The sequence below is a fragment of the Rhinatrema bivittatum genome, chromosome 8 (genome assembly GCF_901001135.1).
Source record: "Rhinatrema bivittatum chromosome 8, aRhiBiv1.1, whole genome shotgun sequence".
Lineage (NCBI taxonomy): Eukaryota > Metazoa > Chordata > Amphibia > Gymnophiona > Rhinatrematidae > Rhinatrema > Rhinatrema bivittatum.
In genome coordinates this window covers 171,608,792-171,629,453 of record NC_042622.1, presented here as the reverse complement: position 1 = coordinate 171,629,453, position 20,662 = coordinate 171,608,792, and the positions used below count along the sequence as shown (strand labels likewise).

At 48.9% G+C, this 20,662-nt stretch overlaps 1 protein-coding gene across 2 annotated transcripts in view; it reads right to left on the bottom strand.

Annotated features, from left to right (window-relative positions):
• Positions 1–20,662, bottom strand: part of ULK2 (unc-51 like autophagy activating kinase 2) — a 255,524-nt gene that overhangs the window by 34,903 nt on the left and 199,959 nt on the right. For both annotated transcript variants that reach the window (XM_029611375.1, XM_029611376.1), the window contains 2 exons: positions 16,907–17,059; positions 10,318–10,526 (listed from right to left, as the gene is read on the bottom strand). In XM_029611375.1, the coding sequence (XP_029467235.1) occupies positions 10,318–10,526; positions 16,907–17,059 (362 nt within the window). The remainder of the gene's footprint in view (positions 1–10,317; positions 10,527–16,906; positions 17,060–20,662) is intronic.

Below are 20,662 nucleotides of genomic sequence, written 5' to 3'. Positions count from 1 at the left end.
ATGGGCAATACCCCAGTCTCTGTGCAGCCCTTAGTGGGGCGCTTCATGAGAGGCTTACTAGAACTAAAGCCTCCACTACGTCATCCTGTTGTGGTCTAGGACCTCAACATAGTGCTGGCGTGGCTCATGCGGCCCCGGGTTTGAGCCCCTGCGAGTTCAAGCACCTCATTTGAAAAGTTCTCTCTCGTGGTGGTTACTTCTGCTCAGAGTCCGTGAGCTGCAGGTCCTAGTGACCTACACGCCTTACACAAGGTTCTTCCATGACAGGGTGGTACTGCGCACTCACTCTAAGTTCCTGCCTAAGGTAGTGACTTCCACCTAAATCAGTCCATTGTGTTGCCTACTTTTTTCCCCCCAAGGCTCACTCTCATCCAGGTAAATGAGCTCTGCATATCTTGGACTGCAAGCGTGCAATCGCTTTATATTTAGAGCGCACTGCAGCTTACAGGCAGTCCACCCAACTCTGTCTCCTTTGACAAAAATAGACTCGGAGTTGCCGTGGGCAAGCAGACCTTCTCCAATTGGTTGGCGGACTGTATTGCTTTCTGCTACCAGCAAGCAGGCCTTCCACTCAAGGGCCGAGTGAAAGCGCACTCCGTAAGAGCCATGGCAGCGTCAGTGGTGCACTTCCAGACAGTTCCTATCACAGAAATCTGCAAGGCCGCAACGTGGAGTTCCCTCCACACTTTTGCAGCCCATTACTGTCTGGATAAGAATGGTCGACAGGATAGCATCTTTGGCCAGTCTGTCATCTGTAATCTGTTTCCTGTATAACCACCTAACTCTCCCTACCTAGCGCCTGTGTAATGTTCAGGCTGCCCCGTTGTGGCCAACGGCACCCCTATTGTGCTTGTTGCACGTTGTTGGGTGTGTTGGCCACCTCTGCTTCGGGGACAGCATGAGGAAGAAAACTTTCCAAGTGAGGCGCTTGAACTTGCAGGAGGGCAGGGGCTCAAATGGGGGCCGCATGAGCCACGCCAGCACTATGTTGAGATCCCAGGTCACAACAGGACGACATAATGGAGGCTTTAGTTGTAGCAAGCCTCTCATGAAGCTCACTAAGGGCTGCACAGAGACTGGGGTATTGCCCACCCCTCGATGGTAGGCGCTAATGGCACTCAGATGTGTACCCGAATTCTAGCTTGTGGATGGTCTGTTGGACTATCTGTCGCTTTATCGGAGAGCCGCAGGGATAGATAACAGAGGTCTTGAAGAGATCGAGCAAATTCTAAAGCATAGCCATGTTCGATAACACTTAGAACCCACTGGTCCAACGTTATCTTGACCCATTCCTCGTAAAAAAGGGACAGCTGCTTGCCAATCACTGGGGTGGAGGAACGGGTTGACCATATCTCATTGAGAGGATTTGGCTGCGAGGGACTCCTGACTGAACCAGGATTAAGACCTCCCCGAGGTTTGTCTCTGGCCCGTACCAGGTGCTCTGCTCTGGCGGAAGCATTGTTGACCCCGAAAACGAGCGCAGGTCGGAAGAAAACCTTTAGTCCCCTTAGGTTTATCTTCTGGCAGTTTATGCACTTTACTGTTGCCCAGAGACTTGATCAGTTGCTCCAAGTCTTCCCCAAAGAGGAGCTTTCCTTTAAAAGGAAGCACACCAAGCTGAGCCTTGGAGGAATCAGCAGAACAATTGTGTAACCATAAAAGCCTCCTTGCTGAAATCATCGATATAGCTCTGGAGGAGGTTCGAAGGAGGTTGTATAAGGCGTTTGCCCCTTAGGCCACCACCTCTAAGCGCTCTGCCTGAGCCGACTCCTGAGGAAGGAGATCTCTGGCACTCAGCAATTGCTGCACCCATCTCAGGCTCGCTCAAAGCATGAAGCGCTGCAGATTGCAGCCTGAATGCCAAAAGCAAACACTTCAAAAATGACCTTGAGATGGACCTCGAGCTTCCTATCCTGGAGGTCTTTCAGGGCCGCTGCTCCAGCCACTGGAATGGTTGTTCTCGTGATGACAGCTGACACTGAAGCATCCACCTTAGGTACTTTCAAAAGCTCCAGGGTTTTCCTCTGGTAATGGATAGAGCTTGTCCATAGCTTGCCCCACTCTCAGGCCTGCTTTCGGAGTATCCCACTCCCGGACCCATTAACTGCTGAACCATTTTATTATTTATTTGTATACCATCAATCTGTATGATCAATCTTGGCAGTTTACAGTATATTGAACAAAATGACAGCATAATCAATTCTAAGTTACAATAAATTAAAACCTAATGTACATAGCTTTAAATAAACCAGCTTAAAATGCTCAATTACTGTTGTTTTTTGGACATGCAATGTTAAATAGTCATGTTTTCAGTGCTTTTTTTTTTTTTTTTTAAAGATCTAGTTGTTGGATTCCAATCTTAACTCACTCAATGTGTTCCAGAGTTTAGGACTGGTTATTGAAATTGCTCTGTCCCTGACCTCACTTAAATGTGCGCCACAAATGGTAGGGACCTGTAAGAGACCTTTGTTGCAGATTTAACAGTTCTATTGGGATATAGAGATGCAAAGAGGCATTTAACCAAGTGACATTATTGTAGTATAGTGAGTTATGAATGATTGATAATATATTTTATGAAGAGGAAAGGTTCTGGCTGGACCTTGCAGCCCCGCCAGGACCAATCCACCGTGTCTTGGCCCGAGACATCCTGAGGAACTGTGATTCCCAGCTCCACCAGGACGTGTGGAATCAGAGTAAAGATTTAGTTTGTCCCTCTGAAATAGCTGAACGACCTTGGGATAGTCACCATCCAAAGGAGTTGCTTTCTCTGGCTCCGCTCAGGTAAAAGGAGGGGAAGTCGAGGGTGGAGTCATCCCCCAAGGACCCCATGAGATCAGACTCCAAAGGAGGATCCCCCGAGGGGCTCCTAACCTTCCGGACTCGAAGAGCCCCTTGCGGCTCGGGCCGCTTAGAGATTTTCCTGGGTGGCCCCTCAGAAAGCCGGGGCCTGCACGATCCTCTGGACTGGGACTGGCTAGCCAAGTAGGCTTGGTGCATAAGAACAAACTTGGCAGTAAATCCAGCTGGGCCCCTGAAATCACTCCCCCCCCCCCCCCCCCGAGGAAACAGGGTCACCAGAGAGCTCCTGAAAAGAGTCCTAGGGATCCTAGGGACCCTTCCCCACCCGATGCCTCTGTAGTGGCTGAAAAGGCTTTCAAAATGGCCGACGTTCCTCGCTCTCCCTCACAGTGGCTCTTTTGCCCGCCCCACAGAGCTTCCCCGCTGAAACTGCCGCCACTCTGGACGAACCCTCCCCACCAGGGAGGCAGCGCGAACAAAGGCCCATGCGGGAGATCTGCGAAGCAGGCTCCCCGCAGGCCACACAACGCAGATCACGCGGCATGGCCGGCCGTGTACAGCAGGCTCAGACAACCCACAAAACTGAAGTGGGACCCGGGACCCTTAAAATGCAGTCCTCCCCGCGCGGCCCAACACCAACTGAACACCACGCCGGGGCTGCCGCCATCTCAGCAAGACACTCGCAACTAAACCCCCGCCTTCTTAGTTTTTTTTTTAACTAGCGAGGGCAAGGGTGTCTCTGGATCCACGCTAGGGAGGGAGGGAGCCGGACCACTGGCTATCACCCTCGGCACTGAAAGATAGGGACCATCCCCCCTACCTATTACCAGGGGGGATGGTCCCACTAGGACCTGCCAACCCCCTGGGAAGACCATGAAAACTTCTTGTCCTGCTTGACTTGCTGTTTTTTCTTTTCTTTTCTTTTTTTTTTTTAGAACCCACAGAATTGGTTCATGACTGCAGGTTTTATACCACCTCCATCTGCTGGAGACAGAAATACTGAAGAGTTGCAGGTAGCACACCAGTTTAAGAGGGTGTGCTCTCTTAAGTCTGGACATATTCAGGTACATACAGGGAAAGAGATTTTATCCTAGGGATCAAGGTAGGTTTTGCAGTAAGTAGATGTGATAGCATACAGGCCTGGTAACCTTTACCTACTGTTATCTATATCAGGAGTACGAACTTTGGTCCTTGATTGCCACAAGCCAGCCAGGTGTTCAACATAACATGGCAGAAGAAAAAGGCCATAGCCTAGTCTACCCATCCACACCAACTATTGCACTTTACAATCCCTACCACTTCTTCAGAGATCCTCTCTGCTTTTCCAATGCTTTCTTAAATTCAGATACTGTCTTTGTTTCTACCAGCGTCACTGGGAGGCTATTCCATGCATCCCCTACCTTCCCCCGAGAAGAAATATTTCCTTAAGTAATTCCTGAGTCTATTTCCTTTCAGCCTCTTCCCATGACCCCTGGTTCTAGAGCATCCTTTGTTGGAAGAGGCTTGCCTTCTGTGTATGGAACCTAGGAGGTATTTAAATGTATCAGGATATCCATACTGAATATGTAAGAGATTCATTTACATGTATCACCTCCATTGCATTCAAATGCATCATATGCATATTTATTAAGGATATCCTGAAAACCTGACCAGTTTGCAATACCTGAGGACTAGAGTTGCATACCCCTGGTCTACATTTGGTCTGCCATTTAAAATCAACTCTGAAGTGCTGATTTATCAGACAAACACCAAACAGCAGATAGCAGAGTTGCTTACCTGTAACAGGTGTTCTCCCAGGACAGCTGGATGTTAGTCATCACATATGGGGGTGACATCAGATTGAGCCCTGGTCACAGAACACTTTTGTCAAAGTTTCTAGAACTTTGACTGGCACACTGAGCATGCCCAGCATGCCACTAACCCTACAGCCACCAGGGGTCCCCCTTCAGTCTCGTTTGTAGCAAAAGTACGAGCAAAAAATAAAATAATAAAACGTAAGCAAACCCAACTCTGTGGGGTGGCGGGCGGGTTTCGTGAGGACTAACATCCTGCTGTCCTGGAAGAACACTTTCTCCCAGGACAAGCATGATGGTAGTCCTCACATATGGGTGAATAGCAAGCTACAGGCTGAGTCATACATATGAGGCCAAGCAGCACACATGTGCAACAGGCACAACTAGGGTGCTGTTGGCAAGGATGAGGCAGCCTGAAATTCACAGCGGGTCGAGGTAGGACAAGTTGGGTTCCTACACTGGGAACAAATTTCTTAGGTCACACTGGCCAAAGACTGAATCCTGTTGTCCAGCCTTGTCCAGGCAGTAGTGAGCTGCGAAGGTGTGGAGAGAGCTCCAAGTCGCAGCCCTGCAGATGTCAGCAATCTGTACTGAATGGTAGTGTGCTACTGACGTTGCCATTGCTCTGACTAAGTGTGCTTTCACTCGTCCCTGTAGTGGAAGGCCTGCTTGCTGGTAACAGAATGCAGGGCAGTCTGCCAACCAGTTTGACAGTGTTTGCTTGCCCACCGCATTCCCAAGTTTGTTCTTATCAAAAGATACAAAGCGTTGGGTGGACTTCCTGTGGGCTGTAGTGCGGTCTAAATAAAATGCAAGAGCACGCTTACAGTCCAAGGTGTACAAAGCTCACTCACCTGGGTGAGCGTGAGGTATTGGAAAGAAAGAGCAAGACTATGGTCTGATTTAAATGGAAATCAGTTACCACCTTAGGAAGGAATTTAGGGTGAGTGCGAAGAACCACCCGGTCATGGAGGAACCTTGTGTAGGGTGAGTAGGTCAAAGGCCTGTAACTCACTTACCCTGCGAGCAGACGTGATGGCTACTAAGAAAAGAACTTTCCATGTAAGGTATCTGAGTTCGCAGGTGTGCAAGGGCTCAAAAGGAGTGTGCAAGTACCACATTGAGGTCCCATGCCATGACCGGTGGCGTAGAGGAGGCTTAAGCTGTAATAAAAGCCTCATGAAGCGACTCACCAGGGGTTGAGCCATTATCAGGGCATCCCCTATTCCTTGATGGTAAGTAGAGATGGCACTAAGGTACACTCGGATAGGTGATGCCTGAGACCAGATTCCGAGAGGTGCCAGAGATAATCTAACAGACTCAATGTGGGGCAAGAAAAGGGATCCAAGCCCTTCTGTGTGCACCACAAAGTAAATCTCTTCTATTTAAAGAGGTAGGATTTCCGCGTGGAAGGCTTCTGTGAAGCTACTAGGACTTGAGATACGTCACTTGAAAGGTTGAGTGGTTTTAGTATCAGCCTTTCAACATCCAGGCCTGGAGGTTCGGGTGGCGTAACTTGCCGTGATTATGTGTTATGAGGTTGGGCGACATGCCCAGGGGTCCTGGACAGAAAGATCGAGAAGTATGGGAAACCAAATTTGGCGTGGCCAATACGGGGCTATGAAAATCATTAAGCAGTCATGAGAGTCTTGCTTATTAGTGGAATCGGAGGATACGCATAAAGCAGGCCTTTGTTCCAGGGACGGGCGAAGGCATCCCTGGCTGGTGCTAGCCAATCTCTGTGCAGAGAGCAGAAGCGTTCCACTTTGCGTCCAGTCAGAACCACAAAGAAGTCTATGGTCAGATGACCCCACCGGTGGAAGATTCTGTTCGCAACTGAGGGATCCAGAGACCATTTGTGGGGCTGGAAACGTTGGCTGAGGCGGTCTGTCAGTGCATTCTGAGTGCCTGTTAGATAAGTGGCTCGCAGAAGAATGGAATGCGACAGGGTCCAGGCTCAAATCTGTGCTGCCTCCTGGCAGAGCAGATAAGAGCCCGTGCCCCCCTGTTTGTTCAGGTACCACATTGCAACTTGGTTGTCTGTTTGAATCAGGACAACTTTGCAGTCCTGAAATGCATAAAAGGCGTACTGCATCGCTCAAAGCTCCAGAAAGTTGATTTGATTGATCACTTTGGCTGTTGTCCAAGTCCCTTGAGTTTGAAGGCCTTGGACGTGGGCTCCCCAACCTAGATTGGAGGCGTCCATAGTTAAGGTCACCTGAGGAACCGGTTGCTGGAAAGGAAGATCCACTTGTAAGTTGGCTTTGTGTGTCCACCAGGCAAGGGACAGATGAAGCTGGCTGGTTAAGTGTAACCGGGACGACAGCGGTTGATTAACTTGTCGCCACTGCGATTTTAGAGTCCACTGGGTCACTCTCATGGCAAGGCGTGCCATAGGGGTGACATGGACTTGATGTCATGTGGCCAAGCAACCTGAGTAACTGGCCAGCTGAGGCTCTTTTCCAGACAGCGGATAAAGCTGGCAAGGTTGGACAGCGTAATCGCACGGTTGTTGGGTAAGAATGCTCTGGACAGTGTCGTGTCTAGGTCTGCTCCTATAAAGGAGAGAAGATGAGACTGTGTCAACTGGGATTTGGGGTAATTGATTAGAAATCCCAATGAGTTTAGAAGCCTTATGGTGAGACCGAGAGCTCCTTGTTTTGACTGGCTTTTTATGAGCCAGTCGTCCAGGTATGGAAAAACATACACCTCTGCTGTGTAACTGCGCAGCCATGACTGCCAGGCACTTCGTAAAGATTCGAGGCACTGAGGCTAGGCCGAATGGTAGTAACGTGTATTGATAGTGACTGTGACCCACCACAAATTGCAGATATTTGCAATGAGGGAAGATCGCAATATGGGTGTATGCGTCTTGAAGGTCCAGAGAGCAGAGCTAATCCCTTTGTTGAAGTAGAGGAAGCATGGTTCCCAGGCATACCATTCTGAACAGTTCCTTGCGAAGAAATGTATTCAAGGCAAAGAGGTCCAGAATAGGCCGGAGGCCGCTGGTCTTTTTTGGAATTAGGAAACATTTGGAGTAGAACCCTTTTCCCTGCTGATTCCGTGGAACCGGTTCCATGGCTCTGACTAACAGAAGGATTGAGAGCTCTGACTCCAGTTTTCCTGTGTGTTCGTTCCAAATCCAGGATGGATTGGGTGGGAAGTCCAGGGGTATTTTTTGAAAAATTTAGAAGGTAACTATGGGTTATGATGGACAATACCTACTGGTCCGTGGTGATTGGATGCCAATTTGTTGTAAAGTGGCACAGGCGGCCCCCCACTGGAATATGGCTGCTGCTCTCTGGAAGAGAGTCAAAATCCAGACGCAGGGCCAGCTTATGGAGATGGCTGTAGTCTAGATATTCTCGCTTGGCACGCATGTCCTCTCTGAGGTGCCCGAGCTGGTCGTGCACAGGATGCAAGAGGGTAATATCTGCGTGGCCTGTAGAATTGTTTCTTGGGTTCTCTATGCTTCACCCTGCGGGCTACGGAGGGAACATCTGGGGAGACAGTTGACAACTGGCGCAGGGTCTCATGAAGGTCCCTTTAACTGGGCCACTGCATCCTGGATCTTATCCCCGAATAGGTTATCTCCGGTACAGGGTAGATCTGCCAGTTTGTCCTGCACTTCCGGGCATAGGTCTGAGGCCTTAAGCCAGGTCCAGCGTCTAGCACTGTTGCCCGATGCAGAGACTCTGGATGCTGTTTTAAAAGAATCATAGGCAGCTCTAACTTCATGTTTGCCTGCTTCCATTCCTTTTTGTAGGATGGAGGACAAAGGTTCCTGTTGTTGAAGCAAAGTCTCTGCAAATTCCTGGACTTGTTTCCAAGATTTCTGGTATATTGGGTCATGTATAATTGATATGCTGCAATTCACGATATCAACATGGACCCTTGGAAAACTCTTCGCCCCAATGCATCCAATGCCTTCTATTCCTTACTGGGAGGAGAAGAATGTGGACGTGATTGTTTAGCCTTTTTCTGAGCTGATTCCATGACTACAGAGTGCTGGGGCAACTGACTTTTTTTTTTAAAACCTGGGGCTTGTTGAACCAGGTAGGTAGCATCTGTCTTTCTATTGACTGGGGGTACCATACCTGGATGTTCCCACAGGCGGTGCATGAGGTCCAAAAGAACTTCATGCACCGGTATTGCTATTTCTTTTGGAGCATCTACAAATTGTAAGACCTCCAACATCTTATGGCGAGCATCTTCCTCCGTAACCAGTGAAAATGGTATAGTCTCAGACATCTCTGACAAAACTGGCAAAGGAGAGGTCTTCTGGAGGAGATTTTAGTCTTTCCTCTGGCGCTTGTCTGGCGATGGTCCTGGCATGGGCTCCGGCATCAATTGTTCCCATGAAGGGATACGGCCGGGAATCTATCCTTCCTCCTCCGAGGAACCCAGTACTGGAATCGGGACCTGCGGAGGACTCGATGGACGACTCGATGCCAGCGTATCCGGTGGCAGAGGAGTTGATAAGCGTATCCAGGCGCTCGAGGAGTGGTGCATTCATCGAGGAATCCGGTCCTGGGGCCGGCGCCTACAGTGACTGGAAGCCTCATAAGGCTTTCAGCACTGCCTATTGGATCATGCGGTCCAATTCCTCCCGGGAAGCTGCAAGGGTAGCACAGCAATCTGAGTAGGAGGCAGGCTAGGGGTCACTGGAGCTTCCACGGAGGCCCGTGGAGGCTTGGTGCCCGGCACCGGTGGGGAACACCTAGGGGTCCCAGGTCCAGAGAAGGATGGGTGCTCCTCTCCCCAGGCGGCTCAATGGAAGTCTATGCTGCTGCGGCATCTGTGCCGGCACCGGTCAGGGACGCCCGGTGCTGGTGTCGATGTTTCCCCTCGGTGCTCGGTCTGGTCTTTCCCCGGCACAGAGGATGATGCCGATGTCATCGATGGAGTCTGTGACGGATGGTCACCCTGTCCACGATGCTCCTGGCGAATCGTCTCCGAAGTCAATAGACCCTCCACAGTCAGTGGTGCTTGTACTGGCGTCGATGGAGCAGTGTGTTTTGAAGCAAACAACTGCTCCATTTTATCCAGACGAGCGCGAATGCTTTTGGGGGTCATGTGTGCACAACTAGGGCATCGACAAATGTCGTGCAAGGGGCCTAAGCACAAAACAGACTTCATGCGGGTCAGTTATGGACATGGTCATTGGACACTCTGGGCATTTTCTAAACCCGGTCGCCATGTTAAAAATTGGCAGGCGTGCGATCGGTGACCGTCTGGCACCGAAGCGGTAAACCACCGGGACAGACCGCAAGTACCGAAAAAAAAACCCACTTACCGAATGTCGGAGGGAACGGAGCATGATGGGGGACCCCGATGAGGGATTTTTAAGAAGAAGCTTCAAATATTTCCATGAGGAAAGTTGTAAGAAATTTCTCACAGAGCTCTTAAACCACGAGGCAACTGCTACACGGATAAAAAGACTGAAGGGGCTGGGTGGCTACAGGGTTAGTGGCATGCTGGGCATGCTCAGTGTGCCAAAGTTCTAGAAACTTTGACAAAAGTGGTCCGTGACAGGGCTCCATCTGATGTCACCCCCATATATGAGGACTACCATCCTGCAAAAAAAAAAAACAAACCAAAACTGCAGGAGGGTTTTAGATACCTCTTCTACGTAGTACACATCCGCAGGCTGCTAGATTTTAAGAGTTATTTTCACTGGCCTTAGGCAGTAAAGGCAATCCATGTAGCTACTTTTTCCCTTTACCTCCATTAGCGTTTCCTCTGGCAATTCTGGAGCTTCAAATGTGATAAAATCTTCGAGGCTAGGTGGTGAAGTCCCATATGATATGTACTTTAGGCTGGGAGCTGCTTCTGCTCCAGGAGGAGAGGAGCCCATGTAAATCGCAGGGGGGGAGCCCATGTACACACGGCCGCTGCTTGAACAGAGAGAGCCCCCTGAGCTGTTGGATCCAACTATATGGAAAAGAAACATGTAAAGTGCAGATATGAGGCTTCCTTAATCTGTTTTCTAATATCATTAAACTAACAGGGACAGTAAAGTGTTAACAAATCCTTTATAAAACAGATGTATATCAGAAAGGGCTAAAATTGGCCAATCTGAGTGACCCATTTAGCTTTTTCCAGCAGTCAGGTGCCAGTCACAGGAGTTTATTGGCTCCTGATCAATGTTTCAATACAGCATTTGAATTCTAATACATTTTAGACCTGAATAATCCAATATATTTATTTTTAAAAAAGGTTACCAAATATGTCAGCAGATTTGGAGACCTCCAACAAAAGGGTCTTGCTGAATGTTTGGACTCCCTATATTCAGTCATTGCCCCAGAGAGTCCGTAGTCTTATTCTGCATGGTCTGCAACGTGACACTTGATCATCATTAGTTCCTTTAACTTATGAGATTGTGTTTTTGTTTTAGGTTTCGTCTTAGACTTGCTTATGTTTCTTACTAATATCTTGTTGGGGAAAGGGAGGCAGAGCGATGGGTGGGGTGAGAGTCATACCTTGAAAATAAGTTTACATGTACAAAATGTAGGGCCTTTTTGTTGTCCTCTTATTTTCGTTGTTTTGAGCTATTTTTTTTTAATTGATAATAAAGATTTAAAATATAAAAATGCTGCCACACACCAACCACTATATTATCCTCTCCTCCCCAATTCTGCAACAAATGCAGGATGCTAATGGATTTTTTAAACAGATTATGCAGTAACTAAAATCAGGAAAAAGTGGAGTAGCCATCTAGTGGTTAGAGCAGTGAGCTATGAACCAGGACAGCCAGGGTTCAAACCCCACTGCTGCTTCTTGTGACCTTGGATAAGTTACTTGCCTCGGGTACAGAATGTGAGCCCTCTGGGGAAATACCTAAAGTACCTGAATGTTAAGCGCTTTGAAGTGGTTGAAAGGTGGAATATAAATCTACTGAATAAAAATAATGACCAGAGCCAAACAGAGCTGTGATCCAAACTCTGAAGAAACAGCAACCAGAGAACTTCAAATTAAAAGCCTAACACTGCCTTTTCCTTCTCAAAAGCAGCAATGCACTACAGCTGACTCCTACAAAACAAGCATACTTTAAAAATGGAAATCAGAAATGAAGGCAGAAAAAGACCATATAGCCTATCCAGTCTGCCCATCCATCCAATTAATTTAGCATTATAATTCCCATCCCTTCCTTAGAGATCTCCTGTATTTATCCCATGCTTTCTTGAATTTGGATATTGTTTTTGTAAAAGGACACTAAAGTATGCTGGTCCACAGTTCCAGTTGCCAGAGATGCAGGGAACCTATTGCAAACCTGTGACAATATTTGGGACTGTCCTCCTATAAAACAATTCTGGACACAGGTACGAGGGTTCTTCCAGGATAAATTAAAGTGCAAGATACCAGACCAGGCTGCCCTTTGTATACTGGGTATTGGTATAGCAGAATTGGGTTCAGAGTGCACAGGCCTCCTGCTGTCGAAGGGCCTATGTGAGAGATGTATACGGAGATGCATTTTATTGCACTGGGTGACAGGAGATGCCCCCACCTACTCATCGTGGCACGTTGAAATGTTAGACCTAATGCTAGACTTTAAATCCTGGTGCCTGGGATGCAGGGACAAAGTGACCAAACAATTCTCTATAATTTGGAGAACTTTTCTTGCCCAAGTGAACCCAACCTTGCAGGCCAGATTTGGGGTCATAGGTACACCAAAGTCAAAGGACGTTATCTCTGGTATCACCCCTACCACATCAATAAAAGCGTAAACCTTATTTGTGTGGATTTTATTTTCTTCTCTTGCATTTTACTGTACAAAAGGGAAAACTGGGAGGGGGAAGGGAAGGGGTGGGTGAGGGAGGTTGGACAAAAGGGGAAATTGTTGTAAACCTGTTCCTGTTTATATGTATCCATAATTATATGTTCTACTTTGAATAAAAGGAATAAAGATATTACGTAAAGTATGCTGGTCCTCTGAACCTTTCCCCACTGAATTCTTGAGGGGGGGATTCTGTAGAAAAGTCTAGCCCCACAGGGGCTCTCTGTATTATACTAGGCAGATCACACAGGAGGGCAACTTCTCCCTCTCCCCAAATTATAACCTTAAAGGAAAAACACATTATATAGAAGCTGATAATTTTACATGTTAAAATCTTGAAAATATTTGCATTCAGCTCTTGGAAGACTTCTCAGTTTAAATCCCCATTACTTGCAGGGCTGAAAACTAAAGCACATTAACCAACCTATCTAGAGCAGTAATTCTCAACTAGTGTCACCAAGCACTGGCAGGTGTATTGCGTGCTACCGGGTCTCCAACTGCTCTTCCCTCCCCTTCCTCCACTGAGCGAGAAGCAGATGTTCTTCCATTGCTGTAGCTGCCGCCTGGGCTATCAGCACATTGAAGCCCAGAAGGGAAAGGCTGCATGTTAGTGGAAGCTGGCAACTGCAGCTGGCCTTCCTGCATCTGCCCCGGAACAGGAATTGATGTGCAGTGGGGTGCGCGGGAAGAAGAAAGTCATGTTGCATTGAAAAATAGCAGCAGCATTGGTCCTGAGCGGTAGCGTGGGCCTGGAGCAAAATCAGAAGCAGCTGTCAATCGATAAAGGAGACAGCAAATTAGCCCCCCCGCGGCAGATGGGATTCTTCTCTTGGCCTACAGGGGCTGGAGGAGGCAGCTGCAGCAGCTCCCATTTGTGCTCGGGGGGGGGGGGAGGAGGAAGTAAGAGAGACCGCCAGCCTGTGTGTATGTGTGTGTGTGTATGTGTATGTATGTGTGTATGTGTGTGTGTGTATGTATGTGTGATTGATTGAGAGAAACTAGTCAGAGAGGTAACGTGTATGTATGCGAGAATGAAAGTGACTTGTTGGAGATTGACTGGCGTATGTGTGAAAGCCTAGTTGGGGAGGTGACTGGTGTGAGACAGCATGGAAGTGAGATACCTGTATGTGAGAGCATGGGAGTGAGAAGCCTGGTGTGTGGGGGTGTGTGAGAGCATGGAAGAAGCCTTATATGTGAGAAAGAACATAGGAGTGGGAAATCTGTGTGCGTATGCATGAAAGACTGGGTGGAGAGGTGACTAGGGTATGTGAGAGAAAGGAAAATTGGTTCTTACCTGCTAATTTTCGTTCCTGTAATACCACAGATTAGTCCAGACAAGTGGGTTTTGCCTCCCTACCAGCAGATGGAGTCAGAGAAACAAAACTTTGAGGCACTGCTACATAAGAGCACCACCTGCAGTCCCCTCAGTATTGACCTGTACTCAAGCCAAGATTTAACACCAAAAGCCCTTTCTTGGGCTAACAAAAATAGAGCCCAAAACACTTCCAAAAACTAAATCTGAAAAAGCCAAACCATGATCAACAATTGCTCAAATACCCTGAAAGGCAAACCAACTTGAACCACCAGTTGGCAAAAAACAGTCTTTAGGCAGTGATGGGATGGGTCTCTGGACTGATCTGTGATATTACAGGAACAAAAATTATAAGGTAAAAACCAATTTTCCTTTCCTGAACATAATCAGATCAGTCCAAACAAGTGGGATGTACCAAAGCACCCGTAGGCTGGGAGGGAACCCGAAAGACCTGCACGCATAACACTCAAAGAACGCTTCTTCCTGCGCCCTCACGTCCATGCTGTAGTGTCTGGTGAAAGTATGCAAAGAGGACCACACCGCAGCCCTACAAATCTGAGGCGAGGAGTGCGGCTTCAGCCCTGCTGGAACTTGATGGCCCTTACAAATATAGGCTGTGCAAATAGCCGCTTTCAACCAACGGGAAATGGTAGCCTTAGAGGCCTTCTCTCCCTTCTTCCCACCCCCCATACAGGACAAAGGTGATTAGAGTGCTGGAAATATTCAACAGCTCTAGCTAACGCAACAGAGTTCTCCTCGCATCCAAAAGATGCAGCTCCCTGCCTCTAAGGGAATTCTTGGACCACTCCAGAAAAACCGGAAGGTCTACCGATTAACATGAAAGGAGGATAGCTTTGACCAAAAAGAGGGGACCGCCTGCAAGGAAACCCCATCATGGGAAATCCACAGAAAGATTCTTGCAAGACAGAGCCTGTAACTCCGAAACCCATCTGGCAGAACAGAAGGCCGCCAGGAACACTGCCTTCAGAATCAAAGCCTTCAGCATCGCTCTCCTCAAAGGCTCAAACATAGCTGTACACAAAACTTGCAAGACCAAATTAAGCTCCAAACTGGGCATAACTTCCAGACCATAAGTCGCAAATGCTTGACCTCTTAAGAAACTAACCACATCCGGACGCAAGGCCAAGAATCTCTCTTGCTATTTGCCCCTAAGAGAACCCAAAGCTGATATCTGAACATGAATGGAACTATAGGTGAGACCCTTAAACAAGCCCTGCTGCACAATTCCAAGATGAGAGGAACCTCCACTGACAGGGGATGCACCTATCTCCGAAGTCACCAAGACTCAATCACCCTCCAGACCTGATTATACGCCAAAGTGGCAGGTCGACAAGCCTGGAGAAACGTGGAGATAAGATACTCCGAATAACCTTCCAGGAGCAGCTGCCACCTCTCAAAAGCCAAGCCGCGAGACAAAAAAGTGATACTCTCGATTTGAAAATATGGGCCCGACACCTACTTTGGTAGGTGAGCCAGCCAAAGGGATTCGACCACCGCCAGATGCACCAGATCTGTAACCTATGGACACTGCGGCCACTCGGGTGCTACCAACACCATGGAAATGGGATGCACCTCTATATACCTCAGAATTTGACTGACCAGAGGCAAAGGATCCCCGACGGCCAAGGGCACACTAGAACACATCCAGGCCCACCTAACCGACCTCTCTTCTGCAACTGAGAAATCTGTCTTTGCGTTGAACAGAGTTGCTATAAGGCTCAGCTGGGGAACACCCCACTAAGTACAAATGCGTTTCCAAGTCTCGTGGGACAACTCAGATTCTCCCAGGTCCAGTTGCTGCCTGCTGAGGAAGTTTGCCTGTACGTTTTCTGCGACATGCGAGGCTGCTATGTCCTCGAGATGGCACTCTGCCCACACGAACAAACGCCATGCCCCAGAGCTACCGCCTATTTGTCCCGCCTTGACGGTTGACGTAAGCCACCGTTGTCGCACGCCACCGTTGTCGCATTATCCGAAAACACGTGAACCTGCGTCCGTAGTGACTGCCACCCAGGCCAGGGGTTTCAGGTCCATTCCCTTCAGATTGTGCTGAGACAGCCACCCATAGAGAGTAGACCTGGATTCTTGCAGCAGAGCAACAAATGATATTGTCCAGACAATGAGTCCCACCTGGACAACAGAGCATGCTGCAGAGGTCTCATGTGCACAAACGCTCATGGAATCGAATCTAATGTGGATGCAATAGAACTGAGAACTTGAAAATAATCCCAAGCCGTTGGCAACGTAAGACAAAGCAGACGGGTTACCTATGCCTGCAACCTCCTCACTTGGTCTTCCGACAAGAACACCCTGCCCTTGGAGAAGTCCATTAACGGCTATTAATCAAGTTTACTTAGGGAATAGCAACTGCTGTTAATTGCATCAGTAGCATGGGATCTTCTTAGTGTTTGGGTAATTGCCAGGTTCTTGTGGCCTGGTTTGGCCTCTGTTGGAAACAGGATGCTGGGCTTGATGGACCCTTGGTCTGATTCAGCATGGCAATTTCTTATGTTTTTATGTTCCTAGTATCAAATAGAGCGCCCAGATACTCCTAGGACTGGGTCAGAACCAGATGGCTCTGACATATTTATGACCCAAACCAGTGATTGCAAGGTATTCATCCCCGCTGAAGCTCTCTCTCGCACTCTTCCGAATTTCCTCAAATGAGCCAATTGTCCAAGCATGGATGAACCAGAACTCCTTCCTTGCGTAGGGCCGCAGCCACCACTACCATATCTTGGTGAAGGCTCGTGGCACCATCGCCAGTCCGAAAGGAAGAGCCCGAAACTGAAAATGCTGACCCAGCATTACGAAACTTCTGATGGTCCATCTGAATTGGAACATGAAGATACGCCTCCAACAAGTCCAGGGACGCCAGGAACTCTCGTTTGCGGACTGTCACTACAACCGTGTGCAGTGTCCCCATACGAAAACGTGGCACCCGAAGGGCCCTGTTCACCTTCTGCAGATCGAAAATAGGACAGAAGCAGTCTGTGTAGTAACTTCCCCCCAGGAGTTCTCTACCACACAGTGCATTATGTGGACAGAGTTACAATGTATCTTTCGTGATTCGCTGTTACTGGAAAGTCAGAATCTATTGTACCCTGTGGCCAAGCTGAAGCCATCATTAAAAAAAAAGCAAAAGTCCTTTCATCGATTTCCATCACCAGCAAAGATGAACTGTAAAAGATGGAAATGTCTCACCTGATGTTGTCCTCGTTCTGATGACCATATGGGCACAGGTCGGAGGGGTGGCACTACTTGGAGGGGATCCGACAGTAAACATTACTGTCCTGGAACTTGCTGCTGTCCCCACAGAAGGTGGCACAAGTGCAATACCAGAGGTTCCTGCTGGTGCTATAGGAGAGAATTATTTTCAGTGTATAACGTACATTCCAAATGATTAAATAGCAAAAGATTTATGATAAACCTGAGTAAAAAAATTAGGTCTGCTGTGAAATAGAACAGCATTATTCACTTCTTTATTGAAGACAGGAATGTGAGACTGCATAGCAATGTATTCTAGTACTGTGGTTCAGCACCCTCCGCTGTACAAGTCACATGGAAAGGGTAACTGCTCATGCAGTACAGCTTCAAAAGAGTGAGTGAACGAAGAATTAAAATAGCAGCAATTATGCAACTAAATCCACAGCAAGAGGAAGAGGCGGCAGCTCTCATGAGGAAGGTCAGATGTGAGCCTGAAAAAGCAAGGCGCACACAAGAAAATTATTCCTTACCTGCTAATTTTTGTTCCTGTAGTACCACGGATCAGCCCAGACAGTGGGTTATGTCCCCCTTCCAGCAGGTGGAGTCAGAGCAAAACTCAAAGGCTGGCCTCTTATAAGCTGGAGCGCCCTCTCTGTCCCTTCAGTATTAAGAATATCAAAGCAAGAGAAAAAAAAAAACCCCAAAAAAAACCAACTTTGGATGGATCAAGGAATCTGTATAAAATACTCAACATATGAACCACACCAAAAATTTTGGAAGAAACATGCCAACAGGCAAAAAACTTGCAACGTGAACCAACTGATAAGAACAGTAATAACAGCAGAGAGCAGATAGGAAAACAGATGCTGGTAAGGAGGGCCGATATCTCAAACCCATGATTCTGAGGGTGGGAGTCTGGACTGATCCATGGTACTACAGGAACGAAATTTAGCAGGTAGGGAATAATTTTATTTTCCCTGCACGTACCCAGATCAGTCCAGACAGTGGGATGTACCAAAGCTTCCCTACGTAGGGTGGGCCCCAGATAGCCCGGCTCGAAGGACCTGGTCGCCAAAGGAGCCAAACCCAGGAGGTTTCAGATTCAAGCGATAGTGCCGTGCAAAGGTATACAACAATTTCCATGTAGCAGCTCTACAAATCTCCTTCAGTGAGAAATAGACTTTCAGCCCATGAGGTTACTTGAGCACGGAGAGAATGAGCCTTGATGCTGTCCGGAGGGAGACGGCCGACCCCAATATACGCAGAGGCAATGGCATCCCTTCAACCAGCGTGATTGTGGTTTTGGATGCCTGGTGGCTGTGCCTGGGACCGCTCCAGAGAACAATCAGATGGGTCCGATAAGCGAAACTCATTGGTGACCTCCAGATAACGAATAAGAACCTACTTAACATCCAATCTCCGAAGTTCCAGCTGATCCTCGGCAGCAAAGGAAGGAAGTTACGACTGATTCAGATGAAAAGGCGAAACCACCTTAGGCAAGGAGGGCACTGTGGACAGGGACACCCCGGAGTCCGTAAAACGGAGAAAAGGTTCTCTGCAGGATAGAGCCTGTAACTCAGAGATCCGGCACGCAGCACAAATGGACACAAGGAAGGCTGCCTTGAGGGTGAAATCCTTGAGAGATGCGCTCCGCAAAGGCTCAAATGGTGGGCCGGTGAACACCTGAAGGACCAAGTTGAGACTCCACAAAGGACAGAGTAGGTGAATCGGTGGCCTGACATGCTTTACTCCTTTCAAGAATCTGACGATATCCGGATGTGCAGAACGAGGAGCTGTCTCCTGATGATGAACCAGAGCCCCAAGTGCTGCGACCTGAACCCGCAGGGAATTGTATGCCAAGCCCTTGTCCAGGCCACGCTGTAGGAAAGACAACATGTGCAATGGAAGCCTGGCACGAAGCGATGTCCATGAAAGCGCACCAAGCCTCAAACACTTTCCAGATCCGGACATAGGAAATGGAGGTAGACGTCTTCCACGCCTTGAAGAGCGTGGAGATGACTGCTTCTGGATAGCGTCTCCTCAACCTCCGCCGTTCAAAAGCCATGTTGCAAGACAGAAGCGATTTGCCCATCTAAAAATACTGGCCCTTGACGCAGAAGGTTTGGAAGGTGTCAGAGGCAGAGAGGACCGTCGACTGCTAGGTTGACTAGGTCTGCAAACCATGGTCTTCGAGGCCATTTCGAGGCCACCAGAATGACAGGCCCCCGACGAAGCTCTATTCTGCGCAGCACCTTGCCCACCAGGGGCCATGGTGGGAATACATAGAGGAGGAGATTTTCTGCGGCCAGTGGAGGACAAGAGCATCCACGCCCTCTGCACCATGTTCTCATCGGCGGCTGAAGAACCGGGGAGCCTTCGCGTTCCGGAGCATCGCCATCAAGTCCAGGTGTGGGGCTCCCCATCTGCTGAAGAGGAGCGACACCACTTCCTCGGAGAGTTCCCACTCCCTGGATCTATGCATTGTCGACTTAGGAAGTCCGCCTGAATGTTGTCGACCCCAGCTATGTGGGACGCAGCGAGACGAGAAAGATGCAGCTCCGCCCGCGCCATCAGCTTGTCCGCTTCCCGCGCGACATGTTGGCTCCTCATCCCTCCTTGGCGATTGATGTATGCTACCGTGGTCGGAGAGGATCCGCACCGCTTGACAATGAACCAAAGGGAGGAATCGCAAGGCGAGACGGACCGCTCTGGTCTCCAGCCGGCTGATTGGCCATGAGGCCTAGAGTGACGTCCAAAGTCCCCGAGCCGACTGCCGCTGGCACACTTTCCCCCCAACCGGAGAGGCTCACATCCGTTGTGACGATCACCCACTGTGGGACCTCCAGATCCACTCCCTTCAGCAAGTGGTCGAGGCTGAGCCACCAGTAGGCTGCGGCTGGCTATGTCGGGCAGCGGAAGTAGGGTTTGAAAATCCTGAGATACAGACTTCCAGCGGGAGAGTAATGCCCTCTGAAAGGGGCGCATATGCGCAAAAGCCCACGGCACTAAATCTATAGTAGAAGCCATAGTGCCTAGGGCTTGGAGGCAATCCCACGCTGTGGGAAGTTGGAGGCTCCGGAAGCGCTGGACCTGCATTACAAGAGACTGGGCCAAATTCTGGCACAGGAAGACTTTCCCGGCTTTGGTATTGAAGTGTGCGCCTAAGAAGTCGAGGGTCTGAGAGGGAGTAAGGTTGCTTTTGGGGAAAATTACGACCCAGCTGAGGGAGCGGAGAAGGTGCAAGACTCATTCCACCGCTTGAAGACTGTTCTTTTGACTTTGCCCGAATGAGCCAGTCATCCAGGTAGGGATGGACTAAGATTCCTTCCTGACGTAGAGCAGCCGCCACCAATACCATGATCTTGGTGAAGGTGCGGGGAGCCAACCCGAACTGTAAGGCCTGGAACTAGAAATGCTGGCCGAGGACCTTGAAACGCAGGAAGCATTGATGTGCTTTGAAGATGGGGATGTGGAGATATGCCTCCATCAGGTCCTAGGAGGCCAGGAACTCCCCGCAGTGCACCGCCACCACGACTGACCGTAAGGTCTCCATATGAAAGAGAGGCACCTTGAGAGCCTTGTTGACCAGCTTGAGGTCCAGGATGGGACGAAAGGAGCCTTCTTTCTTGGGAACCACGAAGTAGACAGAATGGCCTAATCCTTGTTCCCTCTGTGGCACCGAAAGGATAGCCCCAAGGGCCAAGAGATGGTCGAGCGTCTGTTGGACCATGGCCTGCTTCTGAAGGCTTCCGC